The sequence below is a fragment of the Sinocyclocheilus grahami genome, unplaced genomic scaffold (assembly GCF_001515645.1).
Source record: "Sinocyclocheilus grahami isolate Dianchi unplaced genomic scaffold, SAMN03320097.WGS_v1.1 scaffold749.1, whole genome shotgun sequence".
NCBI lineage: Eukaryota > Metazoa > Chordata > Actinopteri > Cypriniformes > Cyprinidae > Sinocyclocheilus > Sinocyclocheilus grahami.
In genome coordinates this window covers 365,332-387,338 of record NW_015505928.1, presented here as the reverse complement: position 1 = coordinate 387,338, position 22,007 = coordinate 365,332, and the positions used below count along the sequence as shown (strand labels likewise).

Genomic DNA, 22,007 nt, shown 5'->3' with positions numbered 1-22,007 from the left:
TTTATTTTGGATGCGATTAATCACAATTAATCATTTGGTAGCACTAATATTTTCATATTCTGTCCAGTGGGTAGTTCATAGCACTTACAGAAATTAATATTTCCATTTTATTTCTATAGCCATTTTTTTTAACCTTTTTTTATTATTATTATTTCAGTTTTCACTACTTGATGGCCATTTAGACATATAATTCTCATTCGTTTGCCTAATTTTCTCATCTCCCTCTATACTGTATTTCTATGTAGAGCTCGACGTGTTGCTGGTCGAGTCATGACCCTGAGACCAGCCAATGGCTGCAGACAGCTGACCTTGACCATTGGCCTGACCCTGACTCTAGGCCTGCTGCAGTGGCCAATAGGAGATGTCAGTGGTCAGGATGGACCGTCTCCTGCGCAGGTCCTTCAGGAGCTGCTGACACGCTATGGCGACAACACCAGCATCTCCGTCCCTCAGCTCCGAGCGCTCCTCGTGCGCTTAAACGGAGGTCAGAGTGGAGACCACGATGCACAAACACAGCCCGCCAAAACCAATGCATCTCAGGTGAGTCCAGAAAGTGACAGAAGATTTGACAGCATGTTGGATTTGATATGCATTTGTTGCCCAGGGTGTATTTTCTCATGTCTAACTGGCTTTTGAACTCTGACTGGCTGCATATTGCTCACAAAACGGTTCGACTTACTCACGGTTCGGTTTGTATCACGGTTTTAGAGTCACGGTTTCGGTTCGGTAAGTGCAATGTTTAGGCAAACACTATACTGTCAAATAAAAATAAAGAAAATAAGAATACTCTAACTACAAGCAACAACACAAATAAATACAATAGAGTAAAGATACAAATAAAATAAACAGTGATTTTCAGGTTTTTTTAGGTAGGTCTAACATTAGTTTTATGGTACAGAAATTGAATAAAGTAATGAAATGTAAAACAGCATTGCATATTTGATTGTATAAATTAAAGATGAATCTTTATTAAAGTTACTAAAGCTATTCAATAAAGAGCAGTGAGTGATTTCTTTGTTGTTGCTGTTTGATTAATATTAAGAAAGTGCTGTCACTTTAAGAGAATGCACTGATCCAGTGCACTGATACAGTACGTTCAGCCAGCTGAAGACGTAAATTGTAATTGTAAATAATTACAAAAAATACTTTTGTTAAAAAAGTAGAGTATATGTGTGTGGCCATGTAGTGTATAAATCCTTGGCATTACAATATTCACTGCCTGAGCGTTGAGTAAGTGCAAAGCCAGGAATATTTGTCTTTGGTTTAGCATTTGTGTGTTCACGTCATTAAGTGTTTTATCATAGGCATTATCTCTTGTGCCACCTCTCAAGGTGTAAGTTAGAAAAAGAGTAACACGTTGTACTTTATCAGTTTGTCCACAACGATAAAAGGCCATATTGAGCTGTCATTATTTTTCCTCCTCCACAGAGAGCATTTATTATGCTAAAAGACTAAAAGACTGTGTAACATTTACAAGGACTGCAAGTGGAGTATCTGCATGTCTTTTTGTTCCTTGAAGATTGTTTGAGTTTATTCAATACTTAATAACAGCATGCTTTCTGGCTTCATTATTAGCTTATTTTTGGCAGCTGAATAGCTGTCCTAAATTGACCTAAAATTACTTTTTCATTAAATTTCATTTAATGCATGATTGCTTTTTGTAAATTTTTTGTTTTTAAAAAATGGAATGCCATAAGAGTATATTAAATTGTTCTCAATTTGTATTTTGATATCATGGTTCTTAATTAAAAATTTTAAATGCATTAATTTCCTCATCAGATGTAGGTTTTTGTAAACACGATTTTTTAAGAAAAGTATGATTTCCTCCCCCCTCTTTCTTCAGAGAGTTATTATAGGATATGTTTTCAACATTTTGATTCCTAATCCTCAGTATGACCGTGAGATATGACATTGTTAGACCTTAAAGTCAGATATGTGGTTCCTATCCTGTGCTGTGACAGCTCCAGCACAAACTCTGCACTCTCAATGCTGTAATTCAAGCATCTCGTCTGTGATCAGTAAATGAAACCTCTGTCCTGTCCTCTGTTCTTAGTGCTTGGCTGCAGACACTCTGGCAGCATATGGGATGAGCGAGCAGTCCCGTATAGATGAACGAGGCCTGCAGGAAATCTGCCCTACCATGATACAGCAGCTGGACTCACAAGCGTGCAAGACCCAACAGGAGCAAGAGTCAGAGACCAGCCCCAGACCCACTGACGCTGAGGGTAAGATCGACTATCCATTGATAGTCAATGCATAATATTAGTCATTATACACTGCATGGCCAAAAGTATATGTACACCCCTATTTGACTATTTCAGCTATACTTCAAATCAATCCTATAGGTGTGCAAACCTTAAACAAACATTTTTTAAGCAAGATTTATGTACGTTTATGCACAATTCCCACATGCAAAAAGCAAAAGGGCCATAAAGACTTGGTTCTCCAAACCCGAACCTTGTTGAACAATCAAGCCATGGTTTTAAAATTAATTGTTCAACAATCAAATATGGGTGTGACGTATTTTGGCCTTGTGTCAAGGTTAATTTGTTTGCTTCCAATTGCTTAGCACGGTTTCTGCTGAGATGTGCTTACACTGTGAATGCAATGACACAGTTAACAGTTCTTGTTATATTCAAACTGGCATGTGTTGCACGTCCACAGGTAATGCCATCCGTTAAACTTTATCAATGTGGATAAAGTACAACATCTTGTACTTTGAATGGAAAACACATTATTGAAGCAAGTGGCATTCATTTATGTATTCGTTTATTTTGAAAGAGGGCACAAGCACATAAAATAATAGCCATATCAGAAGCCAGAAAGGGCTTTATTACCAAGTATGTTTACACACACAAGGAATTTGACTTGACGACAGGAGCTTCCAGTGCTGAAGAAAGTACGGACATAGTGCAAACATGCATGGGAATAACACAGTAGAGATGAAATATAACAATAAAATAAGAAAACAGAAAATTAAATAATGCACTATATACAGAATTAAATTAATAGAAAATGTAATTGTTTAAATAATTGTACAGGTATGTGCAGTTTACAAATGTGCAAATTTCTAATTTACAATGTACAAATGCACTATATACTCCAGTCTTCAGTGTCACACGATCCTTCAGAAATCATTCTAATATGCTGATCTGCTGCTCAAGAAACATTTTGTATTATTATCAATGTTGAAAATAATTGTGCTGCTTAATATTTGTGTGGAAACCATGATGCATTTTATTCTGTATTTCTTACTAACCCCAAACTTTTGAACAATGGTGCACTTGAAAAATTATTGAACCCCTTTAGATAGTTAAACGTTATTGGATCATGTTCATAGTTAATGTCATGAAATACTGTTGTAGTTACTCTTCTAGGACTATACATCCTTAAAAATCACCAGTTGATTGTCTAGCAAAAATGCCTCCAAATCGTGACGTTAGACTGAGAAGAGCTCTAGAGAGTCATGTTTGAAGATATGCCTGTTGCCTAGGTATGATACTTTAATGCACATCTAGTGCCGTGTATATAGGCATAGATAGAACTCGGGCAAACGCTTGAAAGAATCTTTCATATCAGAATAAGACATCTTGACTTTTAAAATGCCTAAGCTTGTATATATATCAGATCCCGGCAACATCTGGATTCAATCACTGTACTCTGGTCAGACAGGAGATTTGAAGGGAGGCTGTGTGCTTTCAGAAGCTGAACTGAAACTAACAACTAACCCTTGTGTAGGCCACAGACATAAAAAGGCAAGACGGGGAGAGTTCAGACAACTTCATGGGTGTGTGTGAAGGAGAGAAAGTCATGGATTCGGAGAACCGGAAACAATTTCACATGCGCTCTGTAATCTGTGATTTGTTATTTTTACGAACGTTTCAAATCTGTGCAGTTTTTTTTGTATTCACTATAACCTAAAAACAAACCCTGTCTATAACAGATTATTTTAGATTTTATTTTATTAATTGAAATTCTTGTTTTGAATCGGCTTGCGACTCTTTGTTGCTCACCATGTTTTCTGGCACAGGGATTTTTCCTGTCGCTTTGCATCATGCTGTGCTTTATCTGCTGAACAAGCCACTTCTGGGTTTTGGCATTTCTTGCGCATCCTGGCAGCGGGAGAGGAAATGAAAGGAGAATGTCGCAGTGACGCTTCCCACTGCAATTCAACAGATAAGGAGAGAGGAAAGGGGAATGTGTGCATTTAGAGATGGAGTCTTACAGCATCCTGTTCTCAGTGCAGTCTATCCCATTCAGTCTTAACAAATTGTACAGTGATGGTTATGTGAACGTGAAATAATCACAAAAGAGGAGGGAATAGGATTTAGGACAGGCTGCAGGCTAGACCCAAACCAGCATCATTTGGATAAGCACCACAGCTCATTGTCTCTATAGCATATCTCACAACTTCAACAAGATTGCAATTCTTTTTTTTTTCCCCTTTTTCTTTTAGGTTCTGTCCCAAATTTTCCTCTGCAGTGGAAACTGTGGGAACCGTTCAGGTGTTAATTTGGAGTCTTTGTTGTATTGTACTTTCAATACAGTACTTAAAAATAAAATAAAAGGGACAAATGCATGAAAAATTACATTATAGCATAAGTTGAAATGTATTTTGTTCCTTAGAAGAGCCCAATCATTCAATGTTGATTCCAGTCTGGTTGGGTTCAATTGTAGCAGAGCAGTGTTGCCGGACTGAAGTGTACATTATAATCCAAGCACACAAAAGCTGTGGGATGTGTCTGCTGGGGTGTAATGTCATGTGTGTGTGTGTGTCCTGCAGTGTGGGGTTACTCAGTTTTGAGTGTGACTCTGATTAGTGCGTTCGCTTTGACTGCTGTTTTTGTGGTGCCCCTGATGAGGACGCGGTTCATGCACAGGACACTCATCTATTTCATCGCTCTGTCCATCGGAACGCTGTTCTCCACCGCCATCCTGCAGCTCCTGCCTGAGGTTCAGTATCCATCCACCCGTTTCCACCCAATCAACCGCGGATCAAGATTAATCTCAAAGGGCTTTTTCCATCTTTCTTCCTTCACACAATGTTTTCTCCCTTTTAACGCAACAAAACATCCCTAACCACAGGAAAGATTTCCTCTTTCTGAAGCTCTTCCTCTCTTTGAAATTTAATTTCTCCCATGATCTTTCTTTTGGTGCATTTTAAGGCCGTAGGTTTCACTATAGCTGGTGATTTTGTATTGCAGACCATTTTTTTAAATGTTGACTAAAAGTCATTTGCAATTTGCAGTTGCTAAAGAAGACTCATTAATAGATCCATTATATTAATTTATTTTAGATTTATTATATTTATTTATGTTTTTAATTAATATTTTATTTATGTAATTTATTTGTTTTTAATTTAATTACTTTTTTATTTAATTAAAAAAAAATTGCGCTAATCATTTTGTAAATGCTTACTGAATCTTTAGCCTTTTGCTAGATTTATTGAAAAGAGCCTTAAAAAGAGCCATGAATGAAATATTTTATTGTATTTTTAAATTTAGTTTTCATTTTATTTCATAATTTTAATTTAGTTTTTATTTTACTTTACTTTTATAAATCTTAAGCTGTCTGCAGACCCTTAAAACCCTTGAATGGGCCCAAATGGAATTAGACATTTTTACAGATTTTTTTTTTTAACATTAATTTTATTTTTTATTTTTCACTTTGTTTTCCATAGAAATTTCTGTTGTTGTTTCTCTTGTATAAATTCATTTTTAAAATAGAACTTTCTATAGATTTCTGCAGGGGCTAATTTGCTGTGTTCCTGTCAATTAATAACAATGACCAATTAAAGTACAGATATTATTAAAATTACTAGACGCATAGAAAGCTTGGATGTAGTTTGAGAGCTGTAAAAGTTTGGCTTTTTGTGTTTGGGTTGTCAAGCCGCCATAACGTTCGATGTTTGTTCCCACACTTTTTTGGAGATGATCAGTATCCCATACCTCAAATTGTTCCTCTATCCCTGAATACTGCCTTTAAAGTAGACCACTAACACTACATTTTTTCACTGGCTCATTGGTTATGGAAATCACATCTTCATTAAAAGAGCGTATCCCAGGATGCTCTCTGTTGGGTTGTTGGTACAGGTGTGTGCTGGGTGTTGATGGTTCACTGGCTGGTCAACATGAATACGGGTGTTTTCAGTTCCTCTGTTGCCTCAGGAGTAGAGCTATGTTGAGCTGTCCCATCAGCTTTGAATGACCTTCAGTGACCTCATGTCTCAAGGCATCATTATTCAACTTTATTCCTTTGAAGTTTATTTCACTTCAGAACATTCATTCACGGATTTGCGCTACTGTCTTCACACACAGACGAAACTTACTAGAGAAGTGTGACATAATATACCTCTGTAAATAAATACAATATAAATTCACGTCTCGCGCACTTTAATGCCCTTTGAATGTAACGTGAATGTACAATGTAATGTGAAAGTGTTGGCTGGTGTCACTATCTCTGCGAACGCACCGGCGGATCGCCACCAAATTCGGGGGATCCCTTCAGCTCGAGGAGCCCTCTCGAACGCCACCCTCCGCGTGTCAGTAGCCCCCCGGGATCGCTTGATCGGCCGGCACCCGTAACTCCCGAACCCTGGGGGCTATCGACGCGGGGGTGGTCTCATTCGAAAGCGGGCCTCTAGACGTACACACGATTCACGTTCAAGAGGATTCCTCGAGCTGAAGGGATCCCCCAAATTTGGTGCGGATTCGCCGCGCCGTTATGGAGATATGGCCGTTCAAAGTTTTAATGGTTTTCTATAGACTTAAGCTTTAAATCGTTTCATCAGGTCGCCAGTAGCAAACAATGAAGCGCGCTCTGCTGAACAAACTAAGTAATTACACCATTTCAAGCATTTTATTTGCGTTATATGTTCTGTAAAAAAAACTTCATATCGGTGGCATATTCGCCGATACCGATATACCGGCAACAGGCTAATATCGGCAAAACGATATATCGGTCGGGCTCTAATTTGTTCTATGATGGTCAACGGGAAGCCGCCTCCCCCTACTTCCTCTGTGAATGAAATGCAATGGATGTTAAAATGTGAACAACATACACTACCATTCAAAAGTTTGGAGTTAATAGCAAGGATTCAGCAAGGATGCATTAAATTGATCAAAAGTGACATCTAAAACATTTATGATTAGTTTCAGCTGTTCGTTTGAACTTGCTATTCATCAAAGAATCCAGAAAAATTCTAATTCAGCTTTGCCATCATAGGAATTGATTGAGGAAAAAAACAGAAAAGTTATTTTTAATTTATTATAACATTTTACAATATTACGGTTTTTACTATATTTTTGATCAAATAAATGCTGCGTTGTTGAGCGTTGAAAACTTGAAAAAAATATGTATTGACCCTAAATTTTTGAATGGTAGTGTAATAGCATGACTCTGAAATGTCTGATTTATTGCTGTTAATTTATTATATAAATTGACATCAAATCTGTAAATGCAATTCATGAATAAGATTTAATATTGTGTATTTTCTTCAAATGTGGTTGCATGAATTAATTTGATCATTCAGTGGCCCACAGAACATAATTTTTCCCATCAGGGAGTAAATCTCACATTTGAGATTATGAATGTCAACCTTTCGCCTAGTATTAATTATTCTGCTGATTAATTCAAATATTATTTCTTCTTTTTCCCTTTCTTTTCCACTTCCTGTGTTCTCTCTCTCTGTCCTCTGGTTGTTTGGCCAGTGTGGGGGTATGGGTTCCTGTGTGTGACAGTGATATCTCTGTGTTCACTGGTCGGGGCGAGTGTGGTTCCCTTCATGAGGAAAACCTTTTACAAGCGGTTGCTGCTGTACTTCATAGCCCTGGCCATTGGTACTCTGTACTCCAACGCACTCTTTCAGCTAATCCCAGAGGTAGAGCAGACACGTGTGCCACACAGCCAGACTGAAGACAGTTCCAGATTTCTAGAGTTTATATATGTGGAGTCTGCCTTTTAAATTACTTGCCCTCATGTCGTTCCAGACTTTGTACAGCTCTACACATTTTTAGGTTTTATCTTTCTGTATGCAAAATATTTATTCTATTTGTCTATCCCATATGTGACCCCGGAGCACAAAAGCAGTGTTAAGTCGCTGGGGTATATTTGTAGCAATAGCCAACAATACATTGTATGGGTCAAAATTATAGATTTTTCTTTTATGCCAAAAATCATTAGGATATTAAGTAAAGATCATGTTCCATGAAGATATTTTGTAAATTACCTACCGTAAATATATCAAAACTTTTTTGATTAGTAATATGCATTGCTAAGAACTTCATTTGGACAACTTTAAAGCTGATTTTCTCAATATTTAGATTTTTTTGCACCCTCAGATTCCAGATTTTCAAATAGTTGTATCTCAGCCAAATATTGTCCTATCCTAACAAACCATACATCAATGGAAAGCTTATTTATTCATCTTTCAGATGATGTATAAATCTCAATTTCGAAAAATTGACACTTATGACTGGTTTTGTGGTCCAGGGTCATATATATTATTTTAAAAGCTTTAAGTATGTTTGTTTTTATATTAACTTTTATTTATTAAAAATAAAATTGTGCAATGCCCAAACTGCTGTTTTCTATACAACAAATTGGATTTTGATTCACACCACCAAGCTCCAAAAAGGTAAAAAATAAAAATTATATATATATATATTAAAATAGAGTAGTTTAACCTCACAATACTCTGCTTACAGTACATGATCTTTAGCGTTTCCTGAAGCAGATAGACGTTGGTCGGTGTGACTTTGAATCATCATGCATTCTTATTGTATGCAAAATAGCAGATTGCACATTCTGCAAAAAAAAAAAAATATATATATATATATATCTAAATAATAAAATAGCATGTTTTGGAACAACGTGAGGGTGAGAACTGCAGAAAGAATTTTCATTTTATGTGAACATTCCCTTTAAGCACAAATATAACTCTTCCCGGCCTCAGTAGTTCTCCCCAGCTAGAAAATGGAATATAAAACAATTAATAAACTCTATTGATCCATAGAACCTCTATTGATGTTTTTGTTGGAGTTCTCACAGGATGTATTTTAAAATCATAGTAATGACCATTTAATGCTGATTTTTTTTTTTATCTGACTGTGAACTATTCAAATACCTTAATTTAAAACCTTTAAGTGAAAGGCCCAATTTGTGAAAAATCATAAATCGGAGGTGAAAAGCCAAGCAAAATGGGGAGAAGCCCTGAGGCGTTAGTGAATTACACCAAGACCCAATCTAAAATAAATCCCATTCTCACTCTTCATGACGGCTTGTGAAATAACTGAAGAATGCTGTTACTCTTGATTGTTCCTGCTGTCTAGGAGAGTGATTATGGGTTTGTATTTAGATTGGATCCATACTAGTATATATTATGTAATGCACACATTCAGTTTAACACATATGCAGCTTTCTCTACTGTTCAAAGGTTTGGGGTCTTTATTTTTTGTAATTTAAAATGTAATTTATTCCTGTGATGCCAAAGCTGAATATTCAGCAGCCATTTCTCCAGTATTCCGTGTCACACGATCCTTCAGAAAATATTACAATATACTGATGACTGAAAACTGCTTTATTTTCTTGTGGAAACTGCGTTTTTTTTTTTCCCCCAGGATTCTTTGATGAAAAGAAACGTCAAATGCACAGCATTGTAACAAAAGTCAAAATAAAACTTGCTTTTGATCAATCGAATGCATTCTTGCTAAATAAAAGTATTAATTTATTTATCTTACTGACCCCAAACTTTTAAATTGTAGTGTTGTTCAGCAGTCTGTGTAGAACTTTATGATAATAAAAACACAACAGTTCGTGATTCGAGGTTAATAACAAATGCTGTGTTATTTTAAATTAGTTTGAATTGTATTGGCATCATAAAACATGCTTGTTTTTTCTGTATATATAGGCCTTCGGATTCAACCCCATGGAGGATTATTATGTGCCCAAGTCTGCTGTCGTGTTTGGAGGATTCTACCTGTTCTTCTTTACAGAGAAAATCCTGAAGATGATCTTAAAGCCAAAGGACAGGGTGAGCTTGGACTAATGCTCTGTTAGAGTAAACCATGAAGCCGTTGCTTTAGCAAACAGCTTTATCTGACATATCCTTTTGTTATCACAATGACTGTTATTTTTAGAACTTTTTATAGTTCAAACTAAAGCAATGAGCCCCTTTATAACAGCTAAGGGGCGTTGTTAGGTACGACGCGAAGCGGAGTTATAAAGTGGAGTTTATAACACCCCCTTAGCTGTTATAAATTCACTGTAAACCACAGCTTCATGGGGCTTACTGCTTTTATATACGTAGTACGCAGGGATTGAAATCAACTTTAGGTACGACGCGAAGCGGAGTTATAAAGTGGAGTTTATAACACCCCCTTAGCTGTTATAAATTCACTGTAAACCACAGCTTCATGGGGCTTACTGCTTTTATATACGTAGTACGCAGGGATTGAAATCAACTTTTTCCCTCCCCAGCCAATTTGGCTACTACATTTTTAAGTTACCGGCCATTCATAACTTCTACTAGCCACAAAAATAAAAAAGACAGAAATAAACCAATTTTGACAAAGCGACCATTGCAAATCATATTGTGTCAGTACTAGGGGTGTGCGATATTGACAAAAAAATAATATCTCAATATTTTCTGTTTTTTTTTTCCCCCAGGATTCTTTGATGAAAAGAAACGTCAAATGCACAGCATTGTAACAAAAGTCAAAATAAAACTTGCTTTTGATCAATCGAATGCATTCTTGCTAAATAAAAGTATTAATTTATTTATCTTACTGACCCCAAACTTTTAAATTGTAGTGTTGTTCAGCAGTCTGTGTAGAACTTTATGATAATAAAAACACAACAGTTCGTGATTCGAGGTTAATAACAAATGCTGTGTTATTTTAAATTAGTTTGAATTGTATTGGCATCATAAAACATGCTTGTTTTTTCTGTATATATAGGCCTTCGGATTCAACCCCATGGAGGATTATTATGTGCCCAAGTCTGCTGTCGTGTTTGGAGGATTCTACCTGTTCTTCTTTACAGAGAAAATCCTGAAGATGATCTTAAAGCCAAAGGACAGGGTGAGCTTGGACTAATGCTCTGTTAGAGTAAACCATGAAGCCGTTGCTTTAGCAAACAGCTTTATCTGACATATCCTTTTGTTATCACAATGACTGTTATTTTTAGAACTTTTTATAGTTCAAACTAAAGCAATGAGCCCCTTTATAACAGCTAAGGGGCGTTGTTAGGTACGACGCGAAGCGGAGTTATAAAGTGGAGTTTATAACACCCCCTTAGCTGTTATAAATTCACTGTAAACCACAGCTTCATGGGGCTTACTGCTTTTATATACGTAGTACGCAGGGATTGAAATCAACTTTTTCACTCACCAGCCAATTTGGCTACTACATTTTTAAGTTACCGGCCATTCATAACTTCTACTAGCCACAAAAATAAAAAAGACAGAAATAAACCAATTTCTGTGATTTTATCGATAAAGATAATTAGGCGATATTTTGCTGAGCATGTTATTGTGCTGGTTTTTGCTTAAGTTTTTGATATTCTTCATATTCAGTGTGCTGGCCAGTTCACAGCAGTGATAGGAATTAATCTTTTCCAATAAGTTTATTAATTAATCTTTTCCAAATTTTTACCTTTTATGGGCTTTTTTACCTTTTTCTAAAAGTGTACATCATCTTTTGAGTCAAATTCTTACATTTAATCAGTCAATTATAATAATAATAATACATTTAGGCTGTTACTAAACAAATGAAATCAGTATCAATAAAATTCATCTTTGCAGAAGTTGCGTATGAAGTGGCATTTAGATGCGTTTACGCATGTTAGCTTAGAGGGACATGGAATGCTTTAACCTGCAGTTACAAATGCATAAATAATGTTTTGATATTTTAAACATGAAATGTTGAATACTGATATTTGAAATCATTTTAAAAATGAAAAGATGCTTTAAATGTGAAATTAAAAGCGCCAGTAGGTGGCAGCAAGTCACTGTTAAGCGAGTCATTGCGATTGAACCTAATCATTTAAACGGTTGATTCATTCAGGAACGAAACACCGTCATGTTGCTCCATCATCTTTTGAGTCAAATTCTTACATTTAATCAGTCAATTATAATAATAATAATACATTTAGGCTGTTACTAAACAAATGAAATCAGTATCAATAAAATTCATCTTTGCAGAAGTTGCGTATGAAGTGGCATTTAGATGCGTTTACGCATGTTAGCTTAGAGGGACATGGAATGCTTTAACCTGCAGTTACAAATGCATAAATAATGTTTTGATATTTTAAACATGAAATGTTGAATACTGATATTTGAAATCATTTTAAAAATGAAAAGATGCTTTAAATGTGAAATTAAAAGCGCCAGTAGGTGGCAGCAAGTCACTGTTAAGCGAGTCATTGCGATTGAACCGAATCATTTAAACGGTTGATTCATTCAGGAACGAAACACCGTCATGTTGCTCAGAGACGCAAAACTGTGCTGTGGCTGTGTTTGGAATGTTTTTTGTTGGAGAAATAGCACAGAAATAGGGCAAAAACAGCCAATATGCTGTCTAAAACGTAAGTCTCTTGATATTAACTTGTTGTTTATTGAACTGTTGTATAAAATCAATATCACATTTGTAACCATGCAGATTTTTTTTAAGGAAAAAAAACGGCACTCTTCGTGTGATATTGATTAACTATATGAATTGATATAAATATATAAATTTTCTGCCCCCTTATCTTGAATTATGTGATCATTCTTAATGCATATTAATAGACTGATTCATGCAGTGAAAGAACGCACTCTAAATGCGCACGCGCACTAAAGCCAGTGTTGGTCTAACCGGACTTCATCACGTCGCGTATGCGTGCACTTTGTAACTTAGGTGCGTTTTGTTTGATTTTTGCAATAAACTCGATAATGTCATGATGTCTCACGAGTTGCGCTAAACCTGCGCAGATTTGGCTTGCATGAACTTCCCCAAGAAATTAATGAGTGAACATAACTTACGAAAAGTAACTCACCAAATTGGCTAGTGATTTGACGGCGTTACCCGCCTCAGCTGGTTAGCGGGTGTTAATTTCAAACCCTGGTAGTACGGTTTCACAAAATAAAACCGAGCAAATAAAGTGTAATGATATGAATAAAAACAGTATTCTCCCACCAAATAATGTAGTTCCTCAGAAACAGTTGTGGTTGCAACAAAGTGGTTAGTATGCTTTGAAAGATGATGTGAAAAAAGACAGGGAGCCAAAATCTTAATAGTCATAAGAATATATTATCCGTTTTGTTGTAGTCTGTAATTGTTTGGCCAGAGCCAAATCCTTTTACATGACTCAGAAGGTTTATAATTGAACTTGTTGCTGTTGACGTGTTGTAATGCAGCGCACTCTAGTGGAGGATTGTCTTTGCAAGCTTATTCACTCACGCTCTCTTTTTGTTGTCTGTTTGCTGCTCGCATTTCTTCTCATCTAATCGTCTCTTTTGTTAGGGAGGGCATGGCCACGGCCACAGTCACTTTCCTGCGGAGTGCTATGCCAGCTCTAATGGAGATTTGGAGGATGGTGTGATGGAGAAACTGCAGAATGGAGAGGCTGGAGGAGCATCTTTACCCAGAGCCGAAGGAGATGTCAGAGGACTCGGAGAAGACGACAAAATGCTCAGCACTGGCCAGACAGTACAGGTCTGGAATAAACCAAACTACAAATTTCAGTTCACAAAATTATTTCATGTTTTTAGAACAAATGTGTTTCAGTTAATTGGGTTTAAGTGACTATAAGCCTCACTCACAATTATATCCCTAAAAACCTACTTGAAATCAAAATTGACCCTATTATGTTTTCTCATTTATTTTTGTCAATTGTGAGTTTCCAGCTTATACATTCAACAAAGACATGGAAAGTTTGTATAATTACAGCTTGGAAACTCTCAATTTAATGAATGCTCTGACTTTTTTTCGTTCATCTGTTAATAATGACGTCATGTAAACCAAACCAAAATATAATAAATGTGTTTCAAGAGCATATAGATGTGAATAATATCATAGTCATTTTGCTGTCATCAATAAAAACAGAGCCAGTCATGTTGTGAGAGTTGCCATAGAAACATAATTTTCTGAGTCTGAGGACGTGAATAGCATCTCAGGGTTGTCTTTTTGTAATCGCCATAATTTCAGCGCGACGTGATTCATCAGTGCGTGCTAGGACAAAATTATTGTTTTTGTAACTTTGATTAAAATGCAACATCATCTCCATCTAAAACAGCTTTTTCATATCTGAGCTACTAGAGCCCTGCAGAAGCTAAAAGAATCTTTCATGATTCGATCAAATTCTAATGGATAAAATGAAGTACCAGACTTTGGGTGCTATTTCTTTTGAAAGGGGATCCAAATCGAGAAAATAAAAATCTTTTGTAGCAAATAACAAAAGTCTTTACTGTCACTTTTTATCAATTCAAAAAAAGGAGGACAAAAAAACATACCGACCTCTACTGCTATGAAAAATTTCTATTTTGAATAAATGCTTTTCTTTTTAGCTTTTTATTCATCAGAGAATCCTGCAAAGTTATCACAGGTTCCAAAACATATTAAGCAGCACAACCATTTCCAGCATTCATAATAAATCAGTGTATTAGAATGATTTCTGAAGGATCGTGTGACACTGAAGACTGGAGGAACGATGCTGAACAAATTACATGTTACAGTATATTCACATAGAAATCAGCTTTTTTTAAATGTAATAAGATTTTGCAGTATTACTGTTTTTTTCCTGAGTTTTTGATTAAATGAATGCAGCATAGGTGAGCATAAGAGATTTCCTTTAAAAACTTGAAAAAGTCTTAGTCCAAATGTTTGAAAGGAAGTGTGTATTTCTGTGCATGTCTTTATTTGGTCTGTATTTGTGTCCCTGCCGCAGGACTCTCAGAGTTCGGGTGGATGTTATTGGCTGAAGGGCAGGGCGTACTCTGACATCGGCACTCTGGCGTGGATGATCACTCTGAGCGACGGTCTGCATAATTTCATCGATGGTTTGGCTATCGGCGCCTCCTTCACTGCTTCTGTGTTTCAGGGCATCAGTACGTCGGTGGCAATTCTGTGTGAGGAGTTTCCACACGAGTTGGGTGGGTGTTAATGTCTCTGTAATGTGACTGATCCAAGATGGCCCTGATCATGCTAAGTCTCCCCCTCTACATTGCGAGTAAATCATTCGCATATGCGACTAAATCTTCACTCTTTTTCTAAATGATGTCTAATATTAGCCAATGGCTAATAAATTCTTAGATTTTACTTGCCAGTGTGTGAGTTGGAGGCTAAGTATAAGTTTAGCACAGATATATTTTAATTCACCAAACACTCTCTGACTGAGCGCTTCAGAGTTTCACTCTCCGTCAAGCGATCTGTGATATTTTTCAGTTCATCTCAATGGATGCGCAGCGCACCTGTGTTTGTGTATTTGGCGTACCGTAATCTCTAATTGAAGGCGCACGACTCGCCGTCGCTTTCTCTCACACGCGCAAAGGGTGAGAGAGAGAGAGAGTCTTACATAACATGACTTGATAGAATTGATGCGCTACATGTGAACGATATTCTTTGTTGTATTTTCCTGTCAAAATAACGGAGTTCCTTTTGGAATTCTTCAGCTTTTAAGAACTTCCGGGCGGAACTAATGCGCAAACAACAATCTCATTGGCTGACGCTCACCTATTATCATCCCTGTTTTGATTTCAGCGAATCAGTTCGAGCGAACGCACACAACCTGGTTAATATTCATGAAACCAGCAGCTCGTTAATCCTTGGTGCATTTTATATTGTTCTTATTAGTAGAATTCGTATAATAATAATAATATTATTATTATCTTATCAGTATTATTGTTAGCTTTTACAGGAACACCGAATGACCAAAAAAAGCACCACCACCAGTCCTAAGTTCAGTTAAAATGACTAATTTGCATTCATACAGGGTTTTAGTTCTAATTACTAAACTTCTATTATTAAATAATACTTGATTGTCATATTATAATGCTTGACTGACTGATGTTAAGAGTGTACTTTCAGATATTTAAAAAGCTGTGCCATTTTACAAACATTTTATTTATATATATATATTAGTATAGTATTTCAGTCTGGCGAGTAAACAAAAAAAATGTACTAGCCAATGGCGATTCAATTGCTAAGGTGTCCGTAGAGGGTTGTGTAAATGCTCTGCTGCATCTGTGTGTCCAGGTGATTTTGTAATCCTGCTAAACGCTGGCATGAGCATCCAGCAGGCGCTCTTCTTTAACTTCCTGTCAGCGTGCTGCTGTTATCTGGGCATGGGCTTCGGCATCCTGGCTGGGAACAACTTCTCTCCTAACTGGATCTTTGCTCTGGCCGGAGGCATGTTCCTCTACATTGCGCTGGCTGATATGGTAAGAATGGGATGCTGTTAATTTGCTCAGTTTTGATTTTTGAAAGGCTTTGGATTGCGTTTGTTTTTATTGATTCCTAAAGGTGGGTGAAATGTGAAAGAGGTTATTACTTGTGCTTTTTTTAGGGATCCTGCAGGTCTTAAAAAGTCTTAATTTGCCCTTCTGCAATTGAAGGCCTTAAAAAGGTCTTAAATCAGAGCGGAAAGTCTTAAATTCAAAGTCATGGCATTAAATGTTGCATGCACTGCAAAAAAAAAAAAGGAGAATATCTTCCTCAGTATTTTTGATTTCCAGAATATCAAATATCTAAACATTCTTAAGTCAAGATACATTTACTTAAGACATAAAATGAAGAAATTAAGTCTTGTTTTCTGAGAAATTGATCAATTAAATGAGTTTATTCTTAGAAAACAAACAAATGTCTGACAGTGCGGTATGAAAATAGCTTTTTTTGTGTGAATTAAGTTGACTTTTCCAAGCCCTTTGGCAGATGTGTGTTCTTTCACCTTCATAAAACCTGCGTAAACCCTGTATTGTTTACTAAAATTAAGAAAATAATTTGATTAAACACATTTTTGGGAAGTAAAATCATTTAATGTACATGTAAACCTAAACTTAAAAACTATAGTAATATAATAATGTTAATTTGCTCAGTTTTGATTTTTGAAAGGCTTTGGATTGCGTTTGTTTTTATTGATTCCTAAAGGTGAGTGAAATGTGAAAGAGGTTATTACTTGTGCTTTTTTTAGGGATCCTGCAGATCTTAAAAAGTCTTAATTTGCCCTTCTGCAATTGAAGGCCTTAAAAAGGTCTTAAATCAGAGCGGAAAGTCTTAAATTCAAAGTCATGGCATTAAATGTTGCATGCACTGCAAAAAAAAAAAAGGAGAATATCTTCCTCAGTATTTTTGATTTCCAGAATATCAAATATCTAAACATTCTTAAGTCAAGATACATTTACTTAAGACATAAAATTAAGAAATTAAGTCTTGTTTTCTGAGAAAGTGATAAATGAAATGAGTTTATTCTTAGAAAACAAACAAATGTCTGACAGTGCGGTATGAAAATAGCTTTTTTTGTGTGAATTAAGTTGACTTTTCCAAGCCCGTTGGCAGATGTGTGTTCTTTCACCTTCATAAAACCTGCGTAAACCCTGTATTGTTTACTAAAATTAAGAAAATAATTTGATTAAACACATTTTTGGGAAGTAAAATCATTTAATGTACATGTAAACCTAAACTTAAAAACTAATAATACTTTCGTAAATAATGTTATATTTCAAATAATTGCTGTTCTTTTAAACTGTCTATTAACCAACCTTGAAAAAGTGTATCATGGTTTTCACAAAAATATTATTTCGGCATTGATAAGTTTCTTGAGCAGCACGTTTTTAGTATATTGTAATATTTTCTGAAGGATCATGTGCCATCACAGAAATAAATTACGTTTTAAAATATGTTCACATAGAAAACATTTATTTTAAGTTTTTAGCAATATCGTTTTTAGCTGTATTTTTGATCAAATGAATGCAGGAGGATAAGAAACTTGGCGACATGAAAACAGACAATGGCATTATCCCAAAACTGATGCTGTTGAGTTGATCAATACATACATATTTAATAGAATTGTTAAATACAAACTAACTAGTACTAGCTTAAAATAAAAAATGCACATATAAACACATTTGAAAATAATTTTATTCAGCAGGATGAATTAAATTGATCAAAAGTGACTTTCGTAAATAATGTTATATTTCAAATAATTGCTGTTCTTTTAAACTGTCTATTAACCAACCTTGAAAAAGTGTATCATGGTTTTCACAAAAATATTATTTCGGCATTGATAAGTTTCTTGAGCAGCACGTTTTTAGTATATTGTAATATTTTCTGAAGGATCATGTGCCATCACAGAAATAAATTACGTTTTAAAATATGTTCACATAGAAAACATTTATTTTAAGTTTTTAGCAATATCGTTTTTAGCTGTATTTTTGATCAAATGAATGCAGGAGGATAAGAAAATTGGCGACATGAAAACAGACAGTGGCATTATCCCAAAACTGATGCTGTTGAGTTGATAATTTTTCTTACAATCCATATTCCTCCATATTCCTTTGTCTGCAGTTTCCGGCGATGAATGAGGCGAGTCGTGAGGAAGAGGAGGCCGGAGGAAGTGGCTCTCTGTTAACTTTTGCCATCCAGAACGCAGGGCTGCTCACAGGGTTTGCCATCATGCTTGTCCTGACCATCTACTCTGGACAGATACAGCTTGGATAGCAGAGGACATAAATACAAACTCAGACACTAAAGGACTATCTCAGCACCTGGACTTCAATATGAGCCAGCTGTGCTTGTTTTAAAACTTGTGCCCAGCTGGACTAGGTCATGACATACATTGAAATGTTTGGGCTCCAAGTAAACCCTGGACTGTTAAAATGAGGCTAGAATTGACTGACCTGTGAACTTTGCTTTAGATTCGTCCAAAACCTAGGACCTATTGATGGATGTGCTGCCATTCGTCTAGTTTAGGCCTTCTCATGTTCTTTTGCCTCAAAAGCTTTAGGACACAGTGGTGTCCCTATATACATATACATCAGGGCATTTTTGCATTGATTTTTAATGTTCTCATTATTTAATTTTCAACAAAATGACTCTTTCACTCAGAGACGGGCCTGACCATGAGCTTTAGACTGGATGGGATGAAACTCGACTGACATTTACATTTTTAAATGTAGGTTTTCCCTATGCTTCATACCTAATGTTTGTTTATTCAAAAGAAAAATTGTAAAACAAAATAATACCTTGCCTAGAGACAAGATATAGACTAGTTAGTTAGCCCTCATAATTCTAGTAAACTGAACATTATGTAGGTCACTTTAATCAAAGGTAAGTAGATTTTAGTTTGGATACAAAGCAGTGTCTGTTCACTAATATATCCCTGCTTGATTTTCCCCCTCGATGCCATTCCATAATAGCAAGCGAAAACAGTAGATGCTTGAAACTTTAAGCCACTCATTCTTTTGTTACTGATGGTTTTTATTTGATGTCTTTAACAAAAAAGCAGAGACCAAGTTTCTTCCAGAAATTGTTCCTTTAACTTTTACCTTTCCGTTAATGTGACCAGAATAAGTGGCGCATGCTTTTAAAAATACCCTCCTATGTTTTTTTTGTACTTCGTATAATCTTGCGTATTAATTGACAGAGAAAAATGATCACCCAGTTATCATTGCCTTTAATTGTGATGATTGCTCTTATAAAACACCTATTTTCCACATCCTTTCGTTTGATCTGAATGCAGCACTCTTCATAATTAAAGAAATAATTAGGAAACGCAGGCTAAATGTTGTGTTGCAGTGATTCTACAATAATATGATCATTCCTTATAACCTTTCCTTTACATATTGCACTACAGCACAATTCTTAGAGCTCGTTGCTAATTAAGCATCTTAGATGGACAGAAATCATTTTGAATATTGGTGGATTTGAAGCTGAACTGTGTAATTGTAACTGTTTAGTAGATTAGATTTCCTAATCACTACCATCGTTTCAAAATTGTATTTCAGTATTAAATATGGCTTTCAAATTCAGTGTTTAAACGTTTAGGAAAAAACATCAACCTACAGATGACTTGCTTATAACATCATATCTGCATATTAAGATGGGATATAATTTTTTTGACACTTCAGCTTTTTAAACATGGCTTGAATTTTAGAAGTCGATTCCTAATTCTAAAGTCAGGAATATTATTATATGATCTATGATACAGATGTTACATTTCTATGCAGCAGCATATAATGTTGGTGGATAGAACGTGCTATGAGATTATTCAGTTATTGATCAGCCTTTGCTCACTGTAGATCCCTGGGTGTCAATTTTGTCTTCCACATAAAATCAACTTTCCATTATGCTTCCATTGCTTAACATTCATGCTAGTAATATATTCGTATCAGCTATTGCACAACATCAGTTGAACCTGACACCACGGTATGCTGTAGAGCAAATAATTACAAGATCATTCTGTTCATCACATGAAAGCTCATTTTAGCTCTGTATGAACGTGATGCGTTCTTGTGCGTATGGTCAACAGATCTGATTGTAACTTTATTTCAGGGCCGTATTTGCATTTTTTGTTCATTTAGACTATCAGCGTTATTTTTTAATATATATATATAATGCCCCTTTGTTTAAGTGTATGTAGTTGCATGCAGCTTTGTGTGCAGCCATTGTTTCAGCTGGCGTCTTATTGCTATGCATCGACACGTCCTCTGAAGTGAGTTTATGCCTTAAAGTGGTGAAAAGTTTTGTACCTCATTTAAAATTTTAGTCATATTTAAAAACTATTTTGTAGTGCAGAATGTGTGTGAATGTCTGATTTTGAAGTTATTGATTTCTGTATTTTGTCATCAGAAATTCATGTATTTAAATGATAAGAGGGGAGCTGTTTTGTTTTTGTTGTCGTGAGAGCGTTTGAGCAAATCAACATCTCAGTGTTTTTTTTTTTTGTGTGGAAGGTGAAGCTAGTGTACCTGTTATGATGAAGGCATTATTTTAATTACTGTAAACAGTGGCTGACTCTGAACTTTTATAAAGAATATCTCTTTGGATTTGAGACTTTAGTCTTTGCAACTTTACAGATCTTCTTTATGCACCAAGAGCTTGAAACACTCCAAAGAGAAAGGAACAATTGAAATCGCATCATATGACCCCTTTAATCTCACACCAGCTCTGTTCATATGTAGAGACGTGTTTGTTTATGCTCACAATAGATTCACAAACCATCGAGCTCTTATGTGTCGTTTACAATATTACAACTTAACTATTTGAAGACAACTCCAACAGTCCATCAACTACAGAATGATGGCAATATCCCCTGATTTCTACTAATGGTGTGAATCAATAAAGGTGTCACTGGCGCTGTGAATCATTTCAGGAGTCGACTCAATCGAATCACATTTCCTGAGTAAAGCTCTTTGTCATTTTAAAGGTACAGCGACATTAGTTTATATCCACGTTTTCTGTATAACGTATTTTAAATAAATATAGAGATGCTATATACCAATATTTAATTCATTGTATACAAAAGTGCGCTGCAATCTTGGTAACAATTTCTTCGTTTAACAATTTATTCTTTATATAACAATGTATAACACTATTCTTTTAAAAAAGTTGAATCTTCAAAAGCATAAAGGCACTTATTTATTTGTCATATTTAATATATTGTTTTAATATTGAAAAAAATAGCTTTGTAACAGTATATACACTAATCTAAAGATCGAACGCACCCATTTATTTACTTAAAATACATAAATGCATACTATTTATATATTTATATAACATGCTTTTATGTATATTAAGTAAAATACATCTTTAAAGATGCTTCAAAAGTATAGCAATATATAATACACCAATCTTTAAACGTTTGTTTATTTATTTATTTATTATTGTTTGTTTATTTTAAAGGACTTTCATTTTGAAGCTTTATTTCTGGGGCATTCCCGTAATCTTCACATCGCGCACACCCAACTGTGTGTGTGTGTGTGTATGTGTATGAGTGTGTGTATGAGTGTGTGTGTGTGTGTGTGTGTGTGTGTGTAT

General features: G+C 35.6%; 1 protein-coding gene across 2 annotated transcripts in view; it reads left to right on the top strand.

The window, feature by feature from the left end:
• The window catches only part of LOC107560970 (zinc transporter ZIP14-like), a 28,483-nt gene extending 7,519 nt beyond the window's left edge, over window positions 1-20,964 (top strand). Inside the window, exons 2-9 of one of the 2 annotated variants that reach the window (XM_016245281.1) lie at window positions 246-540; window positions 2,054-2,225; window positions 7,710-7,879; window positions 9,908-10,030; window positions 13,500-13,691; window positions 14,923-15,127; window positions 16,230-16,414; window positions 18,537-20,964. In XM_016245281.1, the coding sequence (XP_016100767.1) occupies window positions 271-540; window positions 2,054-2,225; window positions 7,710-7,879; window positions 9,908-10,030; window positions 13,500-13,691; window positions 14,923-15,127; window positions 16,230-16,414; window positions 18,537-18,689 (1,470 nt within the window). In that variant the 5' untranslated portion in view covers window positions 246-270 and the 3' untranslated portion in view covers window positions 18,690-20,964. Of the gene's footprint in view, window positions 1-245; window positions 541-2,053; window positions 2,226-4,783; window positions 4,954-7,709; window positions 7,880-9,907; window positions 10,031-13,499; window positions 13,692-14,922; window positions 15,128-16,229; window positions 16,415-18,536 lie in introns of both variants that reach the window. The other variant, XM_016245282.1, reaches the window with a different exon arrangement.
• Window positions 20,965-22,007: the final 1,043 nt, after the last annotated feature.